The sequence below is a fragment of the Centroberyx gerrardi genome, chromosome 15 (assembly GCF_048128805.1).
Source record: "Centroberyx gerrardi isolate f3 chromosome 15, fCenGer3.hap1.cur.20231027, whole genome shotgun sequence".
NCBI lineage: Eukaryota > Metazoa > Chordata > Actinopteri > Beryciformes > Berycidae > Centroberyx > Centroberyx gerrardi.
Genome location: NC_136011.1, coordinates 30,347,504 through 30,370,918, shown reverse-complemented (window position 1 = coordinate 30,370,918; position 23,415 = coordinate 30,347,504). Strand labels below are relative to the sequence as shown.

Below are 23,415 nucleotides of genomic sequence, written 5' to 3'. Positions count from 1 at the left end.
TGAGCTGGACAGCAACTGTAACTAGTTTCTTCCACCCTTGAATTTGCTGGAGACTGATGGGACAGTGTGGAGACAGTGGTCTTTAACTGGACTTGGAGTTACACAAGATAAATGTATTTCTTCATATCTGGGATCAGATCGGTGCCGTCCACAGTCTGGACTCTGCTCGGTTGGATTCTGATCAAATTCTTCTGAATAAAACCTAAACTCTCTGTGGAACACAGTCCGGCCTGAAGACTGAAAGGTCTCATATTCTAGGAATTCAAATGTCCCTGTATTTCTATCCATGTGTGATCAAAGATGTTTAATGAAGACTTTGTTAGAATGTGATTTTGTTGTCGTGGTTACAGTTGAATGATGTGCTGTAAAGCCTCGGCTCTTCTGTAAGAGACTGATAAACTAACAGCAGTCTCTTCTTCATCCTTCAGACCGATGCGGGTCGCTTTCAGTCTTCAGCGCCACCTGCTGCTTCAACTGATGCACTTCAGTTTTTATCAGCAGACTCTTCCCACACTTCCACTCTGTCTGTTTATTTAACCACACAGTTGTTCATATTATATTTTTATTGCTTATTTTATTTTTGTGCTTAATATGTTCCAATATGTTGTTTCTTCTCTGCTGAATCCTGTCTGCTGCTGCAGAACTCATTTTCCCACAGGAATCAATAAAGTTTAATTTGATCTAATCTGTAATCTCATAAGAGTAGAACAATATATAGAAGAATAAACTGCTTGTGTCCATTCAGAATGATTTATTCATGCTGCTGCTCATCACAGAGAGTCAAATGAGAAGCTGTTTGTGATTTAATTCAAACTTTGCTGTTAAAAAAAAATATAAAATACTTTACATACTGTATATATAGCAAGGCAAGTACTTTACATATGCCTTTATCTGAAAGTGTTTCTTCTGGTTATGTGTGTGTGTGTGTGAACATCAGTGTGTGGACGAAGCCTGCTGGTTATCAATAACACTGACTTTATTGTGATTATTGATCCCTGAAGGGAGATTCCTCTTGAGTCTCTTCAGCCAGCTGAAGGAGAAATCTTAAAATCATAAGATCATGTGATTTCTGGTGAATCTGTTTAGTGCTGAACCTTCTTCACCAGAAAGCAGTCTGTCACACTCACATCTACAGATTGTAAATTGTGTTGTAATTGATGGATTATAAATATTAAAATCTTAATCTTGCAATGTTTGGAGAGGAAACGTTTGTCTCCTGTTGATATGAAACTCCTGTATGAACATCAGGATCACGACTTCAGTAGCTGCTGTTTCTTTCTCCAGATGTTAAAAGCACCGAAATCCAAAAGTAAGTGACGTTATTTGGTTGCGGGCCTCAGTAAGGCGCCGTGTCCTTCAGGGTCAGAGGTCAAACTACATCGAAACCAGGAAGGACATTTTACTCAAAAATAAAACCTAAACCCTTTGGCTGTAAGATTCTCTCAACAAATCTAAATCAAATCATTAAAATCCATTTCCAGCAATCACATTTCAACCTGATTTCAATCCTTTATTCACATCAGAAACACCACAGACTGTCAATCGTCAAGTCAGTAAAGTCGAACTTTATTTTTACAGCAGTTTCATACAACGGAGAGACATTCAGGATTCTTCTGTTCTCATAAATCATGTTTCAAGTGTAAATCAGTTATCTGATATTCCATCAAAAAGAGGAAAACCGACCAGCTCTTCTTGCTGTTACATGAAGACAAGATGAGACCGTCCAGAGCAACTTGATCAAAGTATAATAAATAATCTTTACTTGGGAGAAAAATTAGACCCGCACCAGATAGAAATTCATACTCTCATATCTCTTCTCACATTGTAAACTCACACTCTATAAATCATATTTCTATCACCTGTTCCGACCCGCTAAACCCACTGACTCAGTTCAGATGATGAATCCTTGTCTCAGGATCAATACTTCCCCCTCGAGGCTTTCATTAGAAACTAGCGCTGGGCCATAATTCAATATTCTGGTTTATGGTCTTTCAGTGGAATCATATGGTGATTTGGGATATTATGACACACAGTTCTGCTGTCTAAATTAACAATAAGCAAATTATATTTGAAAACTCTGGAATATAATTTGAAAATTTCAGTTTTGTTTGACTTCACACCAACATTACCATTCAGTTGGGATGAACATTAATTTGATTTAACGTGATTTTACTGATGTGAGCCATAGCGTGATATATATTTCCTAATTGAAAAAAATCCTTATGATTATCGCGATATGATTTCATCCATATCGCCCGGCTCTATTAGAAACTAGACTTCATCTGATCCAACTGCTCTTACCTTCTCTGCAGGAGACTCTGATGCAGCTGCAGACTGAATCCACATCCTCACACTCCGCAGTGCAGTTTGGAAAAATACCATGAACATGTGGCAAAACTACAGATAAAATACTTTAAATATCCAACTGATATTGCCAAGCACACACACAAACCACTTACTATCTAATGGAGGAAGAGTCGCACCATCAAAGTAAACTGAACCGTCCATGAGACTGAAGCATGTGAAACCGGCATCATTACATCAGACAAGAACGTGCAGTACAAACTGTATGGTTTGTGTGTTGTGGTTGTTCAGATACAGTAAGGTTTCACATCACTGAAATGTCATGTGAATCAATTTCAGCTTCATCTTAGCTTCTGCTTCAAATCTACAGTTGTATAGAGCTACTAAGTTTCACATATCACAGTGAAAATGTCAACTTCAGTTTCATATTTCTTCATACCTTTGTTTTACCTCTATGTGCTATTCTGTATCTTACGGTGTCGTTTATGCTGGATCTTATGAAGAGATGCAAATTAGCTGGAAGCTAACTCTGGTGCAATTTATATAAAATTGTGCATTGTCCCTGTAAAAATAAACAAATGCATGTTAATCATGACAACCACTGTGGAAATTAGAGAATACATTTGTCTATTTCTTCAAACCTCTTTTCAAGTTCTGTTATCCAGAAATTTCTGCTACTAAATCCAATTAAATCTATTCAAATGTTTCCATGTATTTTCAGTATAATAATGACAGAGGATGAGGAAGCGCAGTTTTTTCCCACTAGATTTTATTAAAACTCTACTTAAGCAACAACTTTTACAGGACAAGCAGTTTGTTTCTATTCTGAGCCACACAGAGCGATACTGAGCATGGTAGTCCATGAAACACAAGGAATAAAAAGTGATGTATTTCTAGGAACATGTTTCTGTATCTTCTCTTCGGCGGCGGAGCTGTAAAGGGGAACATGTTATACGGTGCAGCTGTCAAACAAACAGATCCGTCAGGGAAAGCTTTTGGTCCATGCTGGGTTTATTTTACCAACCGCAGTTTTCTTCATAACCGTGAGAACTCTTGTCCCTGTATCAAAACACCTTGTCATCATTTAAAGAGGAAAAAAAAGGAGAAATTGACTCATAAGTCTGAACTTGGATAGAAAAAAAACCAAATGTCAACAAACAGTATACAGTACGTTACCTTTAAGAGGAGAAAGAAAAGGATTGCTGAGAGAATGAGGAACAAATTCTACCTCAAAAGGCAAAGACAGCACTGCGATCTTTTAACATTATGATCAAATGTTTGTGAAGTCAAGTCTGTTGTGTGACTTCCACTCTCACCAACTCCATTTCCAGCTGCCTACAAGTCCGGTAAATTGAGAGAAGATTGTGGTTTATTATCATCTACTGAACATCCTGGATGTGTCCACGGATTAAAAAGAAACCCCCGTCCCCCCGCCTGCTGTATGTTGGAGTCAACTCTTACTCAAAGTTGAAATCGTACTCAAAGCCCAGACACATCATGTCCGAGGGCAGGCCCAGGGTTTCGGGGGTGATGGTCGTGGCCTCGTCAGTCTCCATGTTAGAGGGGGCGTCGCCGAGCGTCGCCTCCTCGCGCTGCGACCCGGCCCCGTGATCCGTCTCTAGCTCCTTCGGGTCGGTAGCAGCCGTCTCAGGATCTTCCAGAACTGTGTCCGCTTCCAGTTCCGGCTGGCTCAGCTGGAGCTGCTGCTGGCGGGTCTGGTATCTGGTTTGGGATCGGGTTTGCCGGACCGGGCGGGGCGGAGGCAGGGTTTTCTTGCTCTGAGGGGATGTTTTGGTTTTAGTTTTAGGGGATGGCTTAGATTCAGGCTCAGTTATTGGAGTTGGGTCAGGAAGGGAGGGAAAGGTCTCTGTAAGGGACGGGGGCTGGGGGTCTGGGGCCGGTTGGGGCTCGGTTTGGATTTGGGGAGCGGCCCTGGGCTGGGGCTGAGGTTGGGGTTTAGTTTCTGGAGTTAGTTTGAGTTCGACAGGCTCAGTTTGCGGAGCGGGTCGGGACTGAACTGGCTCAGATTTAGGAGCTGAAGGCTCAGTCTGTTTTTCGGGTACATTCTGAGGCCGGGACAGGGGTTGGGGCTGAGCTTGTGGAGCTGGTTTTAGTTGGGTCAGTTCAGTTTGTGGAGCCAGTTGGGATTGAGCCAACTCCAATTTAGGAACTGGTGGAGGCTGAATTGGGCTTTTTTCAGGTACTGGCTTAGGTTGGGGCTGAGCTTGACTTGGTTCAGGTTGAATTGGCTTAGTTTGTAAAGCCGATAGGGACCGGACTGGTTCCGTTTGAGGGGCTAGTTCGGGCTGGGTTTGTGGGTGCGGTTGTGGTTGGTTTGGCTTCAGTTGTGGAGCCGTGTGAGGCTGGGTTTGGGTTTGGGGCCTGGGCTGGGTTTGGGTTTGGGGCTTGGGTTGTGGTTTTGTGGTCTGTGGGGCTGGAGATTGACTTTTTTTGGTGCCACTCCCCTCGGCTCTGGTGTCTGTTGCTGGTTTAGTGACGGCTGAAGGGCCTGACTGGCCGAGGCTGCTGTAGAAGATGTCAAATAGATCCTGGGCTTTGGCTGCAGCCAGATTAGTCTTCAGTTTCTCAGACTTCTGAGCCCCATCACCTGTGTTCATGAAAGGTGGAGGCTTGACGAACACTGTACGAGTCTGCTCACTCTCAGGAACGCCTGGAGCCGCCACGTCAGACTCGATCTTTATCATTTTCTCAGTGGGTGGGGCTTGTTGTACAACCTCACATGTAGCCTCTGATGGTGCGTCCTGACCATACGAAGCCTTTGTGATGGTGTCAGGGACCACAGGACTGTCTTTTAGAGGAAACACAGGACTGTCTTTTGGAGGAGACACAGGACTGTCTTTTGGAGGGATCACAGGGAAATCTTTTGGAGGCATTACTGGGATGTCTTTTGGACTAAACATAGGCATAGGCCCTAGAATACTTGCGTTTTGTGGTCTGATGGAGAGGAAGGTATTCAGAGGTGCAGGTTTAGCCATCATGGCCGTTTTCCTCAGGACGGCGGCAGGTGCAGGAAGGTTGGGCCGGATCCTGCCCCGGTTAGCGCCTTGGGACACCCAGGGCGGTGGAGGAGGTGGTACGGTACTCTGGCCTGCCAGCTTCTGAGCTATTTCCTTAGCGACAGCCACCGACTTAGCAAATGAATCTTCCGCCGAGATCGGCTCGCGGGGCACCAACGCCTCGTCATCCTTAAGGAACTCGGCGGCCACTCTCTCCGCCTCCTTCGCCAGAACGTTCTCCTTCTTCTTCCAAGTGAACTTCCCAAAGGTGGTCACGGTAGCGATGGGTGCTGCTTTGCCCGTTTCGATGCTCTGCTTACGAAGCTTTGCCCTCATGGCAGGGCTCGGACCACACAGGACTTTCGGTGGGTCGTAGGGCTTTGGTGGAGGCTCAGGCTGCTTCTTGGCCTCCGGTTTCTCTTCCTCCTTCAGCTGTTCAGGCTTTTTAAATGGTTTAACTTCCTTAGGTTTCCCCTCTTCTCTCTCCCTATCATATTTGAATCTGGAATCTGGGTATTTGCTGTATTTATACTTCTCGTCCTCCTCTCTCCAACCATATTTGGGACGTTCATCGCCCCGGCCGGATCTGAACCTCTCTTCTTCTTCCCTGCGATACCGGTACCGGTATTCTTCTTCTCTGCCATATTTGTACCTTTCCTCCTCATCTCTCTTGTTGTACTTGGCCCTCTCCTCTTCCTCTCTGGTGTACCTATATTTATCATCCTTCTTGCTGCATTTATACTTTTCATCTTCATCTTTCTTGCTGAAAAAAGGCCTCTCCTCTTCCTCGCTCTTGGCAGGTTTAAAATCCTCTTCTTTCCTGCTTGGCTTGGGTTTATCGTCCTCTTCCTCCTTTTTAAGTTTGGATTTCTCCTCTTTCCTCCCATCCTCCTCCTCCTTTTTTTTCTCCTTGTCCTTTTTCTCCTTTTTGTGTTTGGACTTTTCTTCCTTCTCTTTGCTGCCTCCCTCTTCGTCCTCATGTTTGCGTTTCTTTCCGCTCATCTCTAGTGACAGTCCTGCCTGGCGATCCAGGTTCCTCCTCTGTTCATACAGAGGATTCTCATACATTTGTTTCTGGTGGAGGAGGCATTAAACAAAAAGACATTAAACAGTGATGAAAAACATGCAGGAAAATGACTCTTTTATTTGACATTTGCACACTTCCAACCTAATTCCCTTAAATAAGCAGTTAGGTAACCGTGATGTCAAATTAAGTGGAAACAACATGGATATGTAGTATAAACCTGATGGATCCACTGGGTACGTTTACATGCACACAGTACTCTGGTATTTGTAACCCAGGTGTACCTGATTTAACTGACAGTGGAGTTAGTTTACTCAGAGAGCGATGTGATGCAGCAGCCAACTCGATATCACAAAAACAGAATTTTTTTAGGTGTGGTTGATGCACTTCCACCTTGACGCAGACAGTGTTATCTGCAATTAGCTGTATGCAGAATACGCTGTAACGTGCTCATGCAACACGCGACACTTGCCATGTTGTCATCTGTGTAAAACTGCATCTGGCTCAACTTCCTCTGTGACCTTTTTGACACACAAACACATGTAAAAACCTTAATAAAATCAAACTAACCTAGGTGCGGTAAACTGGTTATGCTAGCTCTAATTATGATTTTACTCTGATTAGGATAATCAAACTGAGGTGATTACGTGACATTAACTACACAGTATTGCCTTCATCAGGTCGGATTATTAGTGTGCATGTAAACGTTCCTAGTGTCAGGACTAACAAGTGGATCTAGGAAGGCTAAGGAAAAACTGGGAAGTATAACTGCATTCTCCAAACTTTACTTTAATTTATGCTTTCAATGGCAGTGCAATAAGAAAAAAAAAATCTTATTTACTGCAAGTTAACTGTCCTAATTCAACCTTCAGAGACAGACAAAATGTCAGCAACAATAAAAGTCTATTCTGCACCAGTTACATCCAGTTTAAGGCCAATTTTTATGTTCAATCAATTTTTAATTCAATTTAACAAGCGGGAACAAAGTGTCAGCGACATAAAAAAGGAAATGAGGTTATATAAATAGATCTACCGTCACCATCTGAGGAAAGTCTCTAATTCCAGAGGTAAATACCTTATATTTCTCATTGTGAGCGTGCGTTGTGACGTGCTCTTCAGCACAAATGGCATCGCCAAAAAACTGTCGACACAGCAGGCAGAAGAATCCCCTCACAGGCAGCAAGAACTCCGACCCTGCAGGAAGAGAAACAGGAGAACATTTAAATCGAAAGATGGCGGTAAAAAAACGGTCAATGATGTTTACCTGACGGAGAGCTCCAGGTCCAGTACCTGTCATGAGAGGAGAAGGTTAGTGAAGTAAAATCTGTTTACTATGAGAATATTCAAACAACACATGGTGACACTTTACAATGGTCTTATTCCAGTGTTGTAACCTGTTTTTTACCCTATGGAAGTGTTGTAACTGCTCAGTAATACTGTGTTAGTGCTGGAAATGTGGTACAATTATGATTTTGGGCAGTATGTAACTGGGTGGACTAGCACAGTGTTACTGTGTATTTACAACACTTTTCCAAGAGCTAATGCATCACATTTACAATAACCTCCACTTGAGGATGAGAAATGAAAGACAATGAATGGATTGACATCGGCGATCCGGACGGGAATCCCTCTGCATACGAGCCGAGAGTCTTTCTCACTTCATAAGCACTGTGTTCATTAAGAGACAGAAAACTGGAGCAGAGATCCAGACCGAGCAGAACCTGGAAGTAGAAGATTGCTAACAAAATTCAGCGGTTCAGTGAAGAAGATGATTAGAAAGCAGATCTTAATGACAGGAGACAATGAGGAAGCTGGAGTACCTTTAGCAGGTTTGGTCATCTTCTCTTCTGAAGGCAAATTCTTGCCAGTTTTGGAGGGGCTGGAGGCCCAGGGCCGGTCGTAGGGGTCCTGCGTCTGTGAAGCGCCAGAACAACATGAAATGTAAAAGTAGACGATATGCACAGAACTGCACAGGTAGGAATATCAAATCAAATATTAAAGACAGAAACTAATTAAGAGTAAAAGTAAAACTTAAACCAAATAAGACTTGGTCCAGTGTAGCTCAAAAGGCAGAGCATGGCACTAACATGGATGCAGATATTTTATCACAGTACAAAAATAATAAAAAAAAACAACGTTCAAATTAAAAAGCCACGAGCAGACAAACCTTTCTGTGAGATTTGCTGTGCAAGTGCGTGAAAAAATCAAACATGGAACCAGAGGTGACGTTACAGTTTTTACACCAGTGGTTTCCAGCGTCATAGTATTCAAACGGCTCGGGGGGCGGAGCCGGGGACGGGGCCGGGGGCGGAGCCGAGGCGCTGACGGGCGGCTTGGGTTTGTCTGGGGACGCCCTCGACGCCGAAGAGCTCTGCTAAGAAACAAAATGTGACAGAGTCAACTTCACTGGTACAACTCAACACACACACACACACGCGCACACACACACACACACACACACACACACACACACACAACAAAGTGCCAAAACCATTCAGGAAATAGAAAGGAACGAACGAGTTTGTTTTTAAACTCCGCCCCCCAAAATTTGGAAATTGACAAAATCTCTTACCTTCAGTGTGTTCCAGTCTTGAAGACGTTAGTCAACACATATTTGCGAGAATCCAGCTGTCGCTTTTTACCGCTAATAACTTCTAATTTATTTTACAGACTTTAAACTTTAATGTTTTTTCAAGCCCTCAGTGTCCAGAGCCAAAAAGAAGAATAAAGCGTTCTCATTTTAATGAGCTCTGATGCTGCCATTCAAATATCAAAATTCACCGGTTTATTACTCATTCATGTAAGAGTTCTATATAAGACTGAGGATAAACATCTAGAGATAACTTAGATAAATCTAAATATAAAAGATCTTAAACTTGAGAGCTACAACATTCCAACAGAACTTATTCTCTTTCTTATCGAGTCTGAAGACGACAGACTGCCTTTAACCTCCAGTTCAACTATCTAGGTTCATACTATGGGGACAAGATCTTATAATCTTGTCGAGTAACGTCTGTAGGCTTCACGACTTAAGTTCTCTTCACAGACTAAATAAAAGTGTTTAAACTTGTTGACAAAACCTTGAGAAAATACGAGCGTCTGCTGTGCAGAGAGCAGCTGCTTTAGAAATCGGTAATATGTGATTTCAGGCTTGTTTGGTCGATTTCGACATCTGTTCAAATGTGGCATTTGAGACGTGATGGAAAGTTCAGGTCTTTTTTTTGTTTTTTAGATCAGATCTTAAAGCAAGTTCAGTAGAAAGTACAAATAGTTTGATTGATTTCATTAGTTTTATCCGATAGCCTGATGCACAGAAGAGCAGTTTTCCACTGAATGAAGAACAAGAATAAAAATTTCTTCTCATCCAGTAGAAGCTGCTGCTGTCTGGAAGCTAAAGCAGCTCTGTTCAAGTCACTGTTCAGTTATAATGACTTGAATCAAATCTAGTCACTAAAATGAACGAATGCTTCACAGGTCTCATCACTACCTGGTTGTTCAGTTCAGAGGCGACTTGTGTACGATGTGGGATTTTGTGCCGAATGGAAATGATGAACAGAATTAAAGAAGATCTAAATAACATCTGTCTGTCTGTCAGGAAGTCTGCACCGACTCCCAAACAGACACAACGACAGAAGGTCAGGTGGTCGGATGGTCATCAGCTGATGTTTCGGTCTTCAGGTTCTCCTCATGTTTAAGACGCAGTGGTAAACAGTCAGCTGCAGTCTTTACCCTCTGTCTGTAAAGCCGAGCTCAAACCACACGACCCAGGACCTCCGCACCGCTCATGAATCCACCTTCGCTCTTGTCGGTTCTTGGCTCGCCGACGTTGTGGCGGCTCAGTGAGCGATGTGGCTCAGACGGAGGGTCACAATATATTTGGCACTTGGTTTTGGTGGTGAGGAACCCAGATACTCCGCTATCTCGCCAAAACAAAACAGGCCTTTGTTTTGTACCTGACTGAGCAAAAATGAAGCTTGATAATGAAGAGCAGCTCGACGGCGAATTTGGAGGAGAGAACGGTTGGAGAGTTGAAGTCCAGATAAAGCAGTTTGATGTTCATTCTGCTGCGGAGCGCGCCGCCGTCCGCCGCCGCTCAACGTTCTCTGAACTCGTCTCACACTGTAAGAACGCTGCAGACAAAATCAAACGGGTTTGAAAACCTCCGGATGTCTGCGACTCGACGCCCGGGTCAGACCGCCTCTCTGCTAACGAGCTTAACGAGTCGGCTCTGACACGAGGATTTAATCTCAGATCACACAAACCGAGACGGCTGATGGGGCCTCAAGTCGTGTCGTGTGAGCCCGGCTTTAAACACAACACGTACCTACCTTTACCTAAATATGTTACGGTCAAACGACCGGCGGTGACGCCGTCAGCGCTCCTCTCCATCAGTATGTTTCAGTATTGTGTTTTCCTCACTATGAGCAGCTCCCTCGGCTGTGGGTCCACCCGTCTTTCCACTGCGACTTCAGCCATCAGAAGTGTCAGATCAGATCTCAGATCAGGTCATCGACGTGTCCACACATGACACTTGTATGTTCTGCGGTCAGACACCAGATCGGATTTGTTTTTCGCACACAATGTTAAAATTACGAAACATCTCTACTTTAGTTCTTGTCGCATTTTCAGCGTTCTGCGTTCCGTACAAATCCTGTTCCTCAGCGCTCTGATGGTCCAGAGGAGACTCCGAGCGGCTGAATAACTTTCGTATGAGGAAACTCTGTATGCCTCGAGCTTCCAGATAATCTTCAGCGGCAAAACACCTCAGAGCCTCCGTGTCCGTGGGTAAAAATGTGAAGCACGTCAGCGGGAAATGGGACCTGAATGACGCTGCGGTATCCAGATTGTGGCCGGATGTCTGTCCGCACTCAGCTGAGATCTGACAGGAATGTGATCCAGGCCTCAGAATGTGGATTTTGAGATCAGACCTCGTTGACACACCTGACAGGCGAAGAGAGCCGAGCGAGCCGATGAGCAGGTCGCTCTGGACAGACGGGTGGAGCCGCAGTCCGAGTCTACGGTCCAGACCGGACCAGAGGAGACCACGAGGAAGGTCTCTGGGCTGAAGTTCACTCGACAGCCTTATGCTTTTTGTTAGCGTTACAATCACAAGACATCGAAGGAATCTGACATGCAGCACATTTCATTTGATATAAAACAGATCAGACTGTTGAACATCAACCAACAATCTTCTGATCTAAAATGTTCTCCAGGTTCTTCCAGCAGGTTTCCATCAGCTGCTGAGTCACATTAGGGTTGGGCGATATGTCGTTTCAGATGACATCATCATCATTAAGATAACTGCCAGATGCCATGTGACTCAGCATCACGTCGCACATCACGGGCGACGAGGTGAATTTGACGACGTGGATCTGCTTCACTGGATTTGAATAAACTGATCCTAAACAAGAGAAGCTGCTTTGCAAAGCGGGCTGTCAGTCCGCTGCAGTGACAGGAAGTTCAGCAGACCGGACTGTCTTCACGTTACAAATCCACAACGGATGGAAACACTAGGCGGCGCTTCTAAGGGCAGCCGCATGAATGTGGGCTCCAAGATATTTATTTGTTTTGTTCTATTTATTGATTTTAACACAGTATTAGACCTATTTATTTTAGGGTTTATGTTCTTGATTTTATGCTTCTGCTTATGATGTTGATCGCTGTAATGTCTGAATGTGTTTTTATGCTGGTGTACCCTGCCTTGTCAAACTTTAATAAATGAAACTGAAACTGATTACAAAAAGCCCCCAAAAACAACCCAGATAAAAGTTTTTCAAATGTTAATTGAGCTCAGTTGAATAAGTTTAGCAGAATATTTTATCCAGCTGTTATTTTAATGCTGTTTAATTGAATATTTTGATGGCTAGTTTTACTTTTGGGAGACGCCTGCCTGGTGCCAAGTTATTTACTGATTTCTGAAGTAGATAGAAAAGGACAAAAACACAAACTCTCAATCCTCAACAACAAGAATGAAAGAGGGACTCTCATTCTTGCTGTTGAGGATTGAGATGTTTGTGTTGTTTGTTGTTGTCCTTCCTGCAGGAGTCCTGAGGAGAGGAGTCCTGCTCAGCTCACATGATGCTGGAACATCTGGAAACATCTGGAAACATCTGCTGACCTGCAGCAGAGCATGAGTCCACTCTGTCATCAGGTGTTCCTACAGGAGGTTTTACTGGACGGTTCGGTGACTTCAGTCCCACGCAGATCGCCACATTTTCATGTAGAAGATTTTTTGTAATGATTTTTATTTTATTTATTTTAATTTGTATTTATTTTCTATTCCTTGTTTTGCAGTTGTTCTATTTTCACTTTCCACTTTTGTTTTTATCGATACTACTTCCTTTATATCTTTGCTCTATGCTTTTATTTGTTGTTAAAGCACTTTGTAACAAAGCAGCTGTTTAAATAAAGTTTATTAAAGTTTATAACAGTTATCAGTAAACTCTCATGTCTGCTGTGAGTTCTGGTTTGTGATTCATAAATTACTAATAAATTACGCAATACACATATTCCAGAAAGTGATATACACACGCCGTCCGGACTGTGATACTAATCCTGTCCAGACTGGGTCTTATTTTTTAAGTTGATTCTGGAATAGTCTTTAGTTATTTTTTTACACCACCTACAATAAAATGCCAGAATTCTTTTTAACTTAAAAGTCTGCTGCTCTTTGTTTTAAAAATTGAACAATAGTAAGCTTATTGCGCTCACTTCGCAGTCTGGAAAATTGAATGTTCTCTTATCACATTTTTTAAAAGCTGAAAAATCGTCAAAATGCCTGAAAGTATCAGGATATTATTTTTTGTCAATATCGCCCACTCCTAAGTGACATCACTCATTATTATGCAAGACAGAAAGTGTTGATTTTTGCAGGTTAAGTTATGATGGGATTACATAAGTAAGAAAAGTTCTACAGAATGGGAAAACCACCGAATTTAGGTGTTCAGCGTCGTTCCCCTGACCGAGAACAGCTCCGCTCCGACCTGTGAACTCTCAGCATCGTTTCCCATGACAGGAAACCAGAGAGGGGAGGGTTTGTCCCGCCCCCTAATCTGTGACATCACACCGAGTTGGAAACCGACTTTTTTTGTCTGCCGTATTTCAGGACAGGACAGGACAGGACAGGACAGGACAGGACAGGACAGGACTTCCACATGATGTTTTCTTACCTGCAGAGTGACGAGCCGCAGGAAAACTTACCAGCCAAAATCAAAATGTGTGGAAGAGGATTAGAGCCACATGTGAAAAATTTGAGTTTGGCGTTTAATCTCAGAACTCAGAGAATAAAGTCAGAACTCAAATACATTTAGAGAGATAGATAGATACTTTATTGATCCCGAAGGAAATTCTGGTGAAGAAGTGTCTCTCCTTCGAGCCGGATAGACACTTTTTCACCAGAATTTCCTTTTTCCATTTTTCACATGTGGCTCTAATCCTCTTCTGGAAAAAACGTACCAGCATGTGACTTGTGACCTGAACCACATCGTGTCACATCAATGCACAGAGCTATAAATAACTGTCAAATCTGAATCGACGAAAAAAAAACTTGAAATTCGCCTCATTCAACACTATCATTCTTCTCCTATTCAGTATCAACAGAGCGGCTCTGGACTTCATCTAAACCACATCACACACGTCCAGAAAATCAAAACAAAAACCACTGGACTTCAGTTGAAGAGCTGAAGACGTCTGTCCAGTCCTCTGAGAGGCAGAGGAGAGTCAGAGTCACATGACCGGAGGTGTGAGCTGGTGTGAAGCTGCCGGGTGAGACGTTCGTTTCACTCCAGTTCACACCTCCACTCAGAACTGAAGCCTGTCGGACGAGTGGAGGAACGTCTTCAACGCTTCCATTTGAAGTCCAGTGGATTTTGTTTTGATTTTTTGGACATGTGACCAGCTGGAGGACTGAAGCTGAGCTGCACAGACGCATCGCAGATTACTTCTCTGGTTTCCGGCTTTGGGAAGAGAGTTCACAGCTCGTCTCTGCGCTCGGCCACGGGACGAACAGCTGCGGAGATTAAACCGAGTGGTTTTCCCCGTTTACCTCCCGGTGGACGCCTGTACCTTTAGCGGGGCCGCGGTCGGCGCCTGGAGTCCCTCGGGGCTCCGCTCTCGCTCTCGTTTCTTCTTCTCCGGCGGCGGCGGCGGCGGCTGCTCCTTCTCCGCCGCCGTCTTGCCGGTCTTCCTCGGCCGGTCGGAGGCGCTCAGGCCGAGGATCAGCGCCACCTTGTCGATCTCGTTGCGTTTCTTCTCGGCGGACTCGTGCTCCTTGCGCAGGTCGGAGATCTGACTCATCACCTCCTCCTGCAGCCGGCTGATCTCCAGCAGCAGAGGGTCTTTGTGTCCGTCCTTCTCTCTGCGCTTCTTCCTCAGCAGCTCTCCTGCAACACAAACAATACTGACGCTTTACTCCTCCTCGTTTCAGTTAGCTGCATCTGTGAGTCTGTCAGCATGGGGACCAGCCAGCGAAACACATTCTGCCGTTCCGTCGCTTTATACAGAAGCTAGCTCAGAGGTACAGAAAAGTGTCCGGTAAGACTATCAGCTGAATGAATGAATGAATGTGAGAGTGTGAACCAGCAGAGTCTGCTGTCGGCACCTTGCTGCTTCCTCAGCCTCTCCAGCTCCTTCATCAGATATTCCTTCTTCTTCATGCGGATCTCTCTGTCCTGCTTCAGCTTCTCCCGCTCCTCCAGAACCTGGTCCAGAGAAACAGACAGAACAAGTAAACACATCGTCCCCCACAGAGGACGCCGCCTCTGTCTGCTAATATTCGATAATATTGAGTATCGCAATATTTTCTGTGTTGTCTCATTTTTATGGACCAAAGACCGACTGAGTTAGCTGTTAGCAAGTCTGCTGAGATAAGATAAGATAAGATAAGATAAGATAAGATAAGACTTTATTCAGGAATTCAGATAGCAGACCAAAGCTTCTCCACCACATGATGCAGTATGTTCATCAGTGATGGACGATGTATTGAAGTGCAGCAGGTGTCAGAGTGATGAAAGTGGATAAACGGATGGAACCTTTTGTTTCTGACTCTCGTTGTTCTTCTCCTCGGAGACTCTCCTCTCATGGTTGCTGACTTTAGAGATTTCCTTCCCGTTGTCCTGAGCGGCGCTCTTCGGCGGCGCTGGAGGAAGTAATGATTAAATATTAAATTATCTAATATAAAAAGCATGGAAACAATTCACACAGAACCCACACAAATCAACCAGTGACAGAATCTAACAGCCCCGCTCTAATTCACTGTCGTTTTTTAAATCACATTTTTATACTCGCTTTTCTGCAAATGTTTTTGATTTTACCTGCTTAAAATCATGTTTATAATGTTTTCTATATTTATCTTGCTGTATTTTATATATTTGCTTTACTCTGATTGTATATTTTCTTTGGAATGTCTCCTATTTTATTTCCTCATATATTTACTATTCTGGTTTTATGCATCTATCCTGTAAAGCACTTTGATTTTAGAGGAAGTGCTGTAGAAATAAAATAAAATAAAGAGTTTTATTATTACTGTTAGTTTGTGTTTCTGTTTTTCTGACTTTCATACAGTCCATCTCATCTCATCTGATATGAATCAATCATATTGATCAGACCGACCCTTGGCCCCGGCGTCGGGCTGCAGCGGCTTGTTGTACGTCTGTTTGTACGGCGGGGCGGCGGGGGGGAAGTCGTCTCGGGGGTTCTGCGGCGGCATGGCCATGTTCGGCGGCGGGTACATGGGCGGCCACTGCTGCGGCATGTAGGGCATGAAGTTCCCGAACTGTCCGTACCCCGGGGGCGGGAAGTTGGGGGGCATCATGCCGTGAACCTGCGCCGGGGCGTAGGGGGGGACGGGCACCCCGGGGTGCGGGGGGGCGGCTTTAGGCTCCGGGGTTTGCTGCGGCGGCTCTTTGGGCGGCGCCGCCCAGTCGCTCCTCTCGGGCTTCAGCTCCTTGACGCTGCGGGGTTTGGGCGAGGGCGAGCTCTTCCTGCGCCCGTCGTCGCTGCTCCAGCTGCCCCCGCGGCTCCCGCTGCTGCTGCTGCTGCTGCCGGAGCTGCGGCTGCCGCTGCGGCTCTTCCTGCCGCGCCGCCCGCTGCGCCGGCTGCCCTCCGAGCTGCCGGAGGAGTAGCGGCGGCGGCGGGTGGGGGTCTTGGGCGGGGGCTTGTTTCCTTGGAGACGCTCCTTGGTTCTGGCGGCCATCTTGCTGATCTCGACCACGCCCAGGTCCAGGCCGATGGTCTTCAGCAGGTCCTGGATCTTCTCGTACTCCTCCACCGCCTGCCGCTCGCTCTCCTCCAGCGGCTCCGTCCCGGGCGGGTAGGCGGGGTTCGACACCTGCACCGTGATGTTGTGGTCCGGGGTGATGGTGGGTCTGCTCTGGAACCGCATGTCCGCCTGCTGGAGGTGCGGGTCTCCGGCGGGGGGAGGGGCCTGGGGGCGGGGCGACGCCCCCGCGGCGAGGCCGTAGCTCGGCCCCAGGACGGCGCCCTGCTGGGGGAAGTCTCCGTACAGCGCCTCCTCCGTCACGTCTCCGTACAGCTCCGAGAAGCCGTGCTGCCGCAGCGGCTCGGCGGCGGGCGGCCTGGGCTCCTCCGAGTCTCCGTACAGGAACTTCTCCTCGTCGTCGATGTCGTCCTTGGCCTTCTCCTCCGCCTTGCCCGCCCCCGCCCCCCCCAGCAGGTCCAGGATCCCCGTGATCTCGGCGTCCAGCCCGGCTTTCTGGGCCATCTGCGGGTCGGACCGCAGCTCCGTCAGCATGGAGGCCAGCGTGTGCGGCTCCATGCCCTTCACCGCCGACAGCAGCCGCTCCGCCACCCGGGACATGCTGGAGCCCTCCAGCCCCCGCGGCGAGTCGCCGCTCTGACAGACGAGAGGGAGCGACGATTAGCAGCGTCGCTAAGATTAGCATGCAGCTGGTGAGACTAGATACTGGCATCAAAAATCATTTCAGTGACGTAAACTAAACACTTGGAAAAATTTCAACTAAATGGAAACAATTACTTTTAGGTCAAAACCAAAATGAAAGTCTAGTGAGGGAAAGCTCCTCACACAGTTCCCCCACAGCATGGCGTCTCTTCAGGAACATTAAGAGGAACTAAACCCCAAACCCAAATGTGCCAGGTGATCAACATCATCACCTGGCACCAAAGATCAGCCAATAGCAGATGGACCTTTCAGCAGCATGTTTTTTACCTTTAGATGTCAGGCTTTACACAGATTTGGATTCGGGGTTCAGTTAGTTTTGACTCTGAAAAGCTCCAACTATCAAACTAGTAACATTTAAAAGTTTACAAAACAGAAACTAAAACCGAACCGTGTGAAACTCGGTGGTTTTGGCTACAGGTGGTAGTTTTTACCCGGAGCGAGGGCGAGTCGTCGGAGTCGGTGCGTTTCTTCAGGATGGACTTGGTGGGCCGGCTCAGCATCTCCTCCATCTCCTTCCTCCTCCGGGCCATCTCCAGCTCCTTGAACTCCTTCTCTGGTTTTGCGTCGTCGCTCTGGCTGCTGGAGCCGCTGCGGCTCCTCACCCGGCTCCTGCTGCGGCCGCGGCTCGCCGGCCGGCCGTAGCTCCGCCCTCGGCTCCGCCCCCTGGACCTGGATCTAGACCTGGATCTAGACCTAGATCTGGATCTGGACCTGCTGCGGGGGCGGCTCTTGCTCCTCCCTCGACTCTTGCTCCGCCCCCGGCTCTTGGCCCGGCTCCGGTCCTGGCTCCGCCCCCGGTCCCGGCCGCGGTCCGGACTCTGGCTGTGGGCGGGGCTGCGGGGGCGGCTCTTGCTCCGCCCCCGGCTCTTGGCCCGGCTCCGGTCCCGGCTCCGGCTGCGAGGTCGGCTCCGCCCCCTGCTGCGGCTCCGGTCGTAATCGGGTCGGTGCGGGTCTCTGAACGGGAACACACTCTTTACGTTACTACATTTCACAATAAAAGCCCCCTCTACACAGCACTGGTCAGGACGGTGGTTTGTCGTTTTTAACTTAAATTTTCAGGAATTTCATCATGATCAGAGTCTAACAAATAAATAAATAAATACATTATTCTTTAGTAAGTACCTGTCATGTGAAGGCAGCAGATGGCGAGGGGGGGCGGAGCCAGGCGGTCCGGTCAGCTCGTTGCCGACGGTGATGACCAGGTTGTGGTCGAGGGGAAGCCCCCCCCGCGGCGAGGAAGACCTCTGCACACACAACAACCAGTCAGATTATATTAATGATAATGATAATAATAATAACACATGATAATAATAACAACACACTTAATGTGCTGAATGAGTGACATCCTGATGGAAGTTCATTTCAAAAGAAACAACACTGCTGTAATTGAACCAAAAATTGACAACCAATTAATGTAATTTCTGATTTACACTGGACACACAGTTAAAATGGAGGTTGAGGTGCGGAGTCATCTGACTACACTCCTAACATTTTAATTCCAAAATAAAACTGCCACTATTTTGAAAATCTGACTCACTCACAAAATAACTGCTGGCATCATCATATAAATTACTATGGATTATTATTGTTATTCCCTAATTTAATATCTGTCCTTGCAGAAAGTAACACATCTGAGTACTTACCGTTCCTTCACAGGACAGCTGAAAGTATGTCTTATTAATAGCCAGCCATGTATACATTAGTACTGCAACCGATGCTTCTGCCGGCATCTTGCCAACTGTCTTGTCCTGCTTGCTTGTCTTGCCTCTAGTATACATGTGTATTTGTCTTGTTCAGTGCATGCTTTTGTCCTGCTGATGTGTATGCTATGTGCTCTAGTGTCATATATGTGCTTTTACTGTAGGTGTGTTTGTTCTGTCCGAGCATGCTACAGTCTGTTATTGTGTCCGCTCTGCTTTAGTGTCTTATGCACGCTATGCTTATATGTGCATTTGTTTTGTCTACATGCCATTGTCTGCTAATCTGTCCTTTCTTGTTTTATCGTCTCTCTTGTGTCACTTACTTAGTTCTTTATCCCTGTAACACATGCATTTTAATTCTATCTTATTTGAAATTTTAGGCTGCCTTTTAAACACCCGGCCAGGGACAGCAGATGAAAACGAGCCTTTCTGGCCAACTCTGGCTCATTTACAGTCTGACTGTTGATTGATGTGCATTGTCCCTGAAAAAATAAACCAATAAATAAATAAATCTGATGGTTGAATCTGTTGTATTTTTAAACAGAGCAGCGAACACCGAGCAACATTTTGTTTTCTGAATGGACCGGCTTCATAATGAAACACTGTGTGGCCGCTTGTCTTCTGTCTATGGAGAAATGAAGAGCGATTAAAACCTGCTGCTGGGAGAAGAACTCGTCTTGACATTTGACTCATGTATTTTGACATGGCATGTTAGATATGCTAGATATGTTAGATATGTTGGTATGTTGGTATGTTACTGAGCATGTAGAGGGATTAAATCCAGCAGAAGCTTTGCAGAAACAGTCAGAAACACTGAATCAGATGAGCGGTCTGTCCAGGAGGGTTTTGGTTCCAGCAGGTCGGACGGGTTCCTGATCTGCACCGGTTCTCCACACCAACACTAACCTGTACGACACTTTACTCACTTTAGCCAAAATCAGTCCAAATTTGCTTTGTCCTTTTATCAATATAATGGAGAAATAACTCCTCCAATATTTACTTTAAAGGCATATTTTGGAATAATATATAACAAAATAAATAAAAATCCCCTCAGGACCAAAGTTCCCTCTTAGCTCACAGCTTGGTGAACTGACTGATGTATCACACTGACCAAATACTAATATCTAGTCAGTCACTACAAATAATAATTTATCACATTGACTAAATATCTAGTCAGTCATCGGTCAGCAGGTTTGGTAGTTTTGGTGCTAAATGTATTAGATTCAGGGACTTTTCCTGCTCAGTTTAGTGGATTGCTAACAGACTTTCTAACACACACACACACACACACACACACACACACACAGTTGGTGTTGTCATTAGCCAGCTAACTTCACTAACTTGTATCCAGTCACTGCAGCAACAGCAGTGTTAATGTTCTCTCTCTGAGCTGAACAAGCTGCAGAGCGGTGGTTAGCTAACGTTAGCTAGCTATCGGCTCACACAGGAAGCTCTGATTCTCTATTCATAAATCTCGGAGTTTAAAACGCTTTGCTTATCGGCTAAAGATACAGACCTGGAGAACACCATTTAAAACTGTTTATTAATTACTAAGGTCTTCTGGTTAATTCGGCATATGAATAATTCACCAAGCAGCACTTTATTGAAGTTAAACATTACCTTTTAGAAATGGTTCTCACTGCTCGCTGCCGTTCACAACGGGGTTAGCCAACTTGTTTTGGTGGAAGAACACAGTGGGAATGAGAGGTTTCTAACCGTTAAACCAACACTAAAAGTTTAATTTTTTAAAGATATAAGTGCTGCTTGGTGTGTTGGGTGCATGCCAAATTTGACAGTAACGTCTCCTGACGTTTTGTCAAAGGTTTTAAGTTCTGTTTACAGATATTAGCTAACGTTTGCCGACAAGCTAGGCCACGATATACTGTCAGATTATTGAATAGAGTTTGGCGTGCAGTTCTCTTCATAACAGAGAACGAAAGGGCTGATGGGATATCTGCCAGCTACACCTTCAGAGGAAACACATTCCCACACACACACAGTAACTCCAGTCTGTTTTAAAAGAGGCCAGTTTCATGTTTTCATGCAGAAGCCGGTGTCGGCCTGTCCGGCCGCTGACCCACCTCTCTCGGCGGGTAGTAGTCGCCGCCGCGGTGGCTTCCTGACCCGGGGGACGGGTACCTCCTGCGGGGCGGGGAGCGGCGGTAGGGGTCCGGCGGGCCGTGGTCGTGGTAGCCGGAGTGGTACGGAGGTCTGGGCCGGTTCCGGTCCTCTCTGTAGGCCTGAGGGGGGTAAGGCCGGGGACCCGGCGGACCACGGCCTTCAAAAGGCGGCGGATAGCCTCCTCTCGGCGGGGGCCGACCGCGGTACATTTCCCGGATAGATTCTACCTCTCCTCGGTTAAGTAGCTAAGAAACCCAGCGTTTATTTAATGCACAATATACGTTTATAAACGAGTTAGTTAGTGTATGCAGCTAACACTGATCTGTTTTAATTAAACGTGTTTCCCAACACGCCGTCCAGCCTCTGCATGGACACAAACCTCTGCCTCTTCTTCTGATTAAAACAGCAGATCCGGCCGGGCTGCTGCCCCCTGCAGGAGCTGGACACACTTACACCACATACAGTAGTTTCATTTTTCATTTAATTTAATCAACTACCTCAGTTCAGTTCAACTCACATGACCTCAGCTCAGTCACAGTGAAACTCTTCATGTTGGCCTGGTGGTGCATTCAGAGTACAAACAGTACAATGCAAAATGCAGAGGTGGAAAAAGTCCTCAAATCCTTTACTGAAGTAAAAGTAGCAACACCATAATGGAAAAATACTTAATTAAAAGCAAAAGTCCTGCATTCAAAAGTTTTCTTCAGTAAAAGTATAGAAGTATCAGCAGTAAAATGTCCTGAAGTATCAAAGTAAAAGTCGTCATTCTGTCAGAGTTAAATTATTGAAGCATGAACCTGTCAGAAGTATTTTAATGTTGTCGTCTAACTGCTCCAGATACTGCTGGAGTTTAAACTCTAACAGTGCAACATATTTTATGAGCTTATCGTATGTTTTGATGTAAAAACTTATTCTGCAAAGTAACTAGAGACTCAGCCGGCAGATAAATGTAGAGGAGGAGAAGGACAAAGTCTGAAGAATGGAAAAACTCAGTAAAGATCCAGAACCTCAGAACTGGACTGAGTTACTTTCCACTCTGATAAAGTGAAACGACAACATAGTGTAGCAATATTAGGTCAAATATTGCATACTGCAGTATTCAGAATTGGAATTCAAGTGTTGCAGTATTACTGCAGTATTACTGCAGTAACAGTAGTAATGGGGCTGAAGTGACTGCAGCAAAGTCATTAAAGCGCTGCAGCATTATCAGGATTTATGTGGATATCAATCATGTCGGTGTGTATGATTCAAGTATTACAGTATTTCTTGAGTCTTGCTCAGGTGTGTGTGTGTGTGTGTGTTCAGTAAATGGTAACATCACAACTAAATGAAAATCTACACTAAACAAATTCATTCTCACTCAGGATTTTACAGAAAAAAATTAATTGTGTTTAACTGGCAGTTTGTGATCAGTTTGAGAAAACAATGCAGGAAAATATAAATCAGATGTAGTTATGTTTTCAGTGCAGTTTTGGAGAATATTGAAATAAAAAATGATTAAGAAGTTCTCCATTGGACAGCTGTCCCAAAGAAATCTGACGAAACAATGTAAACTGCACACCGGGCATCAGAATCCAGACTGTACCACTTTCAGTTTGACAAGAAAATTATAAATCATGTCAGCACTGTTCCAACGATCCAGACAGGACCTGCATGCTTTCCTCTTTAACATTCATTTTTCCATAAAGAGGGAACGGCTGATGTGGAACAGAATGAGGAGAAACGTCAGGATCAGGTAATGTCAAACCATCTGAAAAATCACCATTTGTTTTAATTCTAGCTCACACTGTGTCCTTCAAAACCTGGAAAAATTAAAACTTTGTACATTAAATCAACCTGATCTACAACACACACACAAGCAGAGGGATTCAGAAAGCACAAAAAATATGAAACACTGGGATGAAATTCAAATGAAACACCAATATCTCAGTACAATCAGATGCAGCACACAAGAGCAGAGATTTGTTCAACTTTAAAGAAACTTTATTTAACAAAATCAGTGTTGTTCATACAAACATCCGACAGACTGAACGCTTCTGTTCTGCTCAGGGACTTTTATTTTGTAAATGTCAGGAAGTTAAAAAAAGACACATCAGTTTCTCCAGTTTGGGGTCGGCTCACATTGTGTTACTTAAGATAAGATAAGATAAGACTTTCCAACACAACAGTGATCAGTTTGTCATCTTTTTACAACACTATGACACTTTCTGTCACACTATGTCACTTTACATTACAGCATTATGTTCTTATGTTTTTTATTATTTCCTTCATCCTAAATTGTGTTTTTCTATTTAAATGTATTCTTATTTTTATTTTAAGTCTCTATTTATC

General features: G+C 45.0%; 1 protein-coding gene across 2 annotated transcripts; it reads right to left on the bottom strand.

Annotated features, from left to right (window-relative positions):
- Window positions 1–3,051: 3,051 nt before the first annotated feature.
- On the bottom strand, window positions 3,052–21,462 carry znf318 (zinc finger protein 318). Of its 2 annotated transcripts, none has more exons than XM_071926274.2 (11): window positions 21,045–21,462; window positions 18,386–18,507; window positions 17,695–18,217; window positions 15,955–17,197; window positions 15,375–15,481; window positions 14,945–15,044; window positions 14,410–14,726; window positions 8,513–8,719; window positions 8,166–8,259; window positions 7,421–7,539; window positions 3,052–6,395 (listed from the first exon to the last, which is right to left on the bottom strand). In XM_071926274.2, the coding sequence occupies exons 1-11, from the start codon at window positions 21,291–21,293 to the stop codon at window positions 3,762–3,764; spliced, it is 5,715 nt and encodes a 1,904-aa protein (XP_071782375.2). In that variant the 5' UTR covers window positions 21,294–21,462; the 3' UTR covers window positions 3,052–3,761. The 2 variants fall into 2 exon arrangements, with proteins under 2 accessions (XP_071782375.2, XP_078145046.1); XM_078288920.1 differs by having other exon boundaries at window positions 8,513–8,716.
- Between the last annotated feature and the right edge of the window lie 1,953 nt (window positions 21,463–23,415).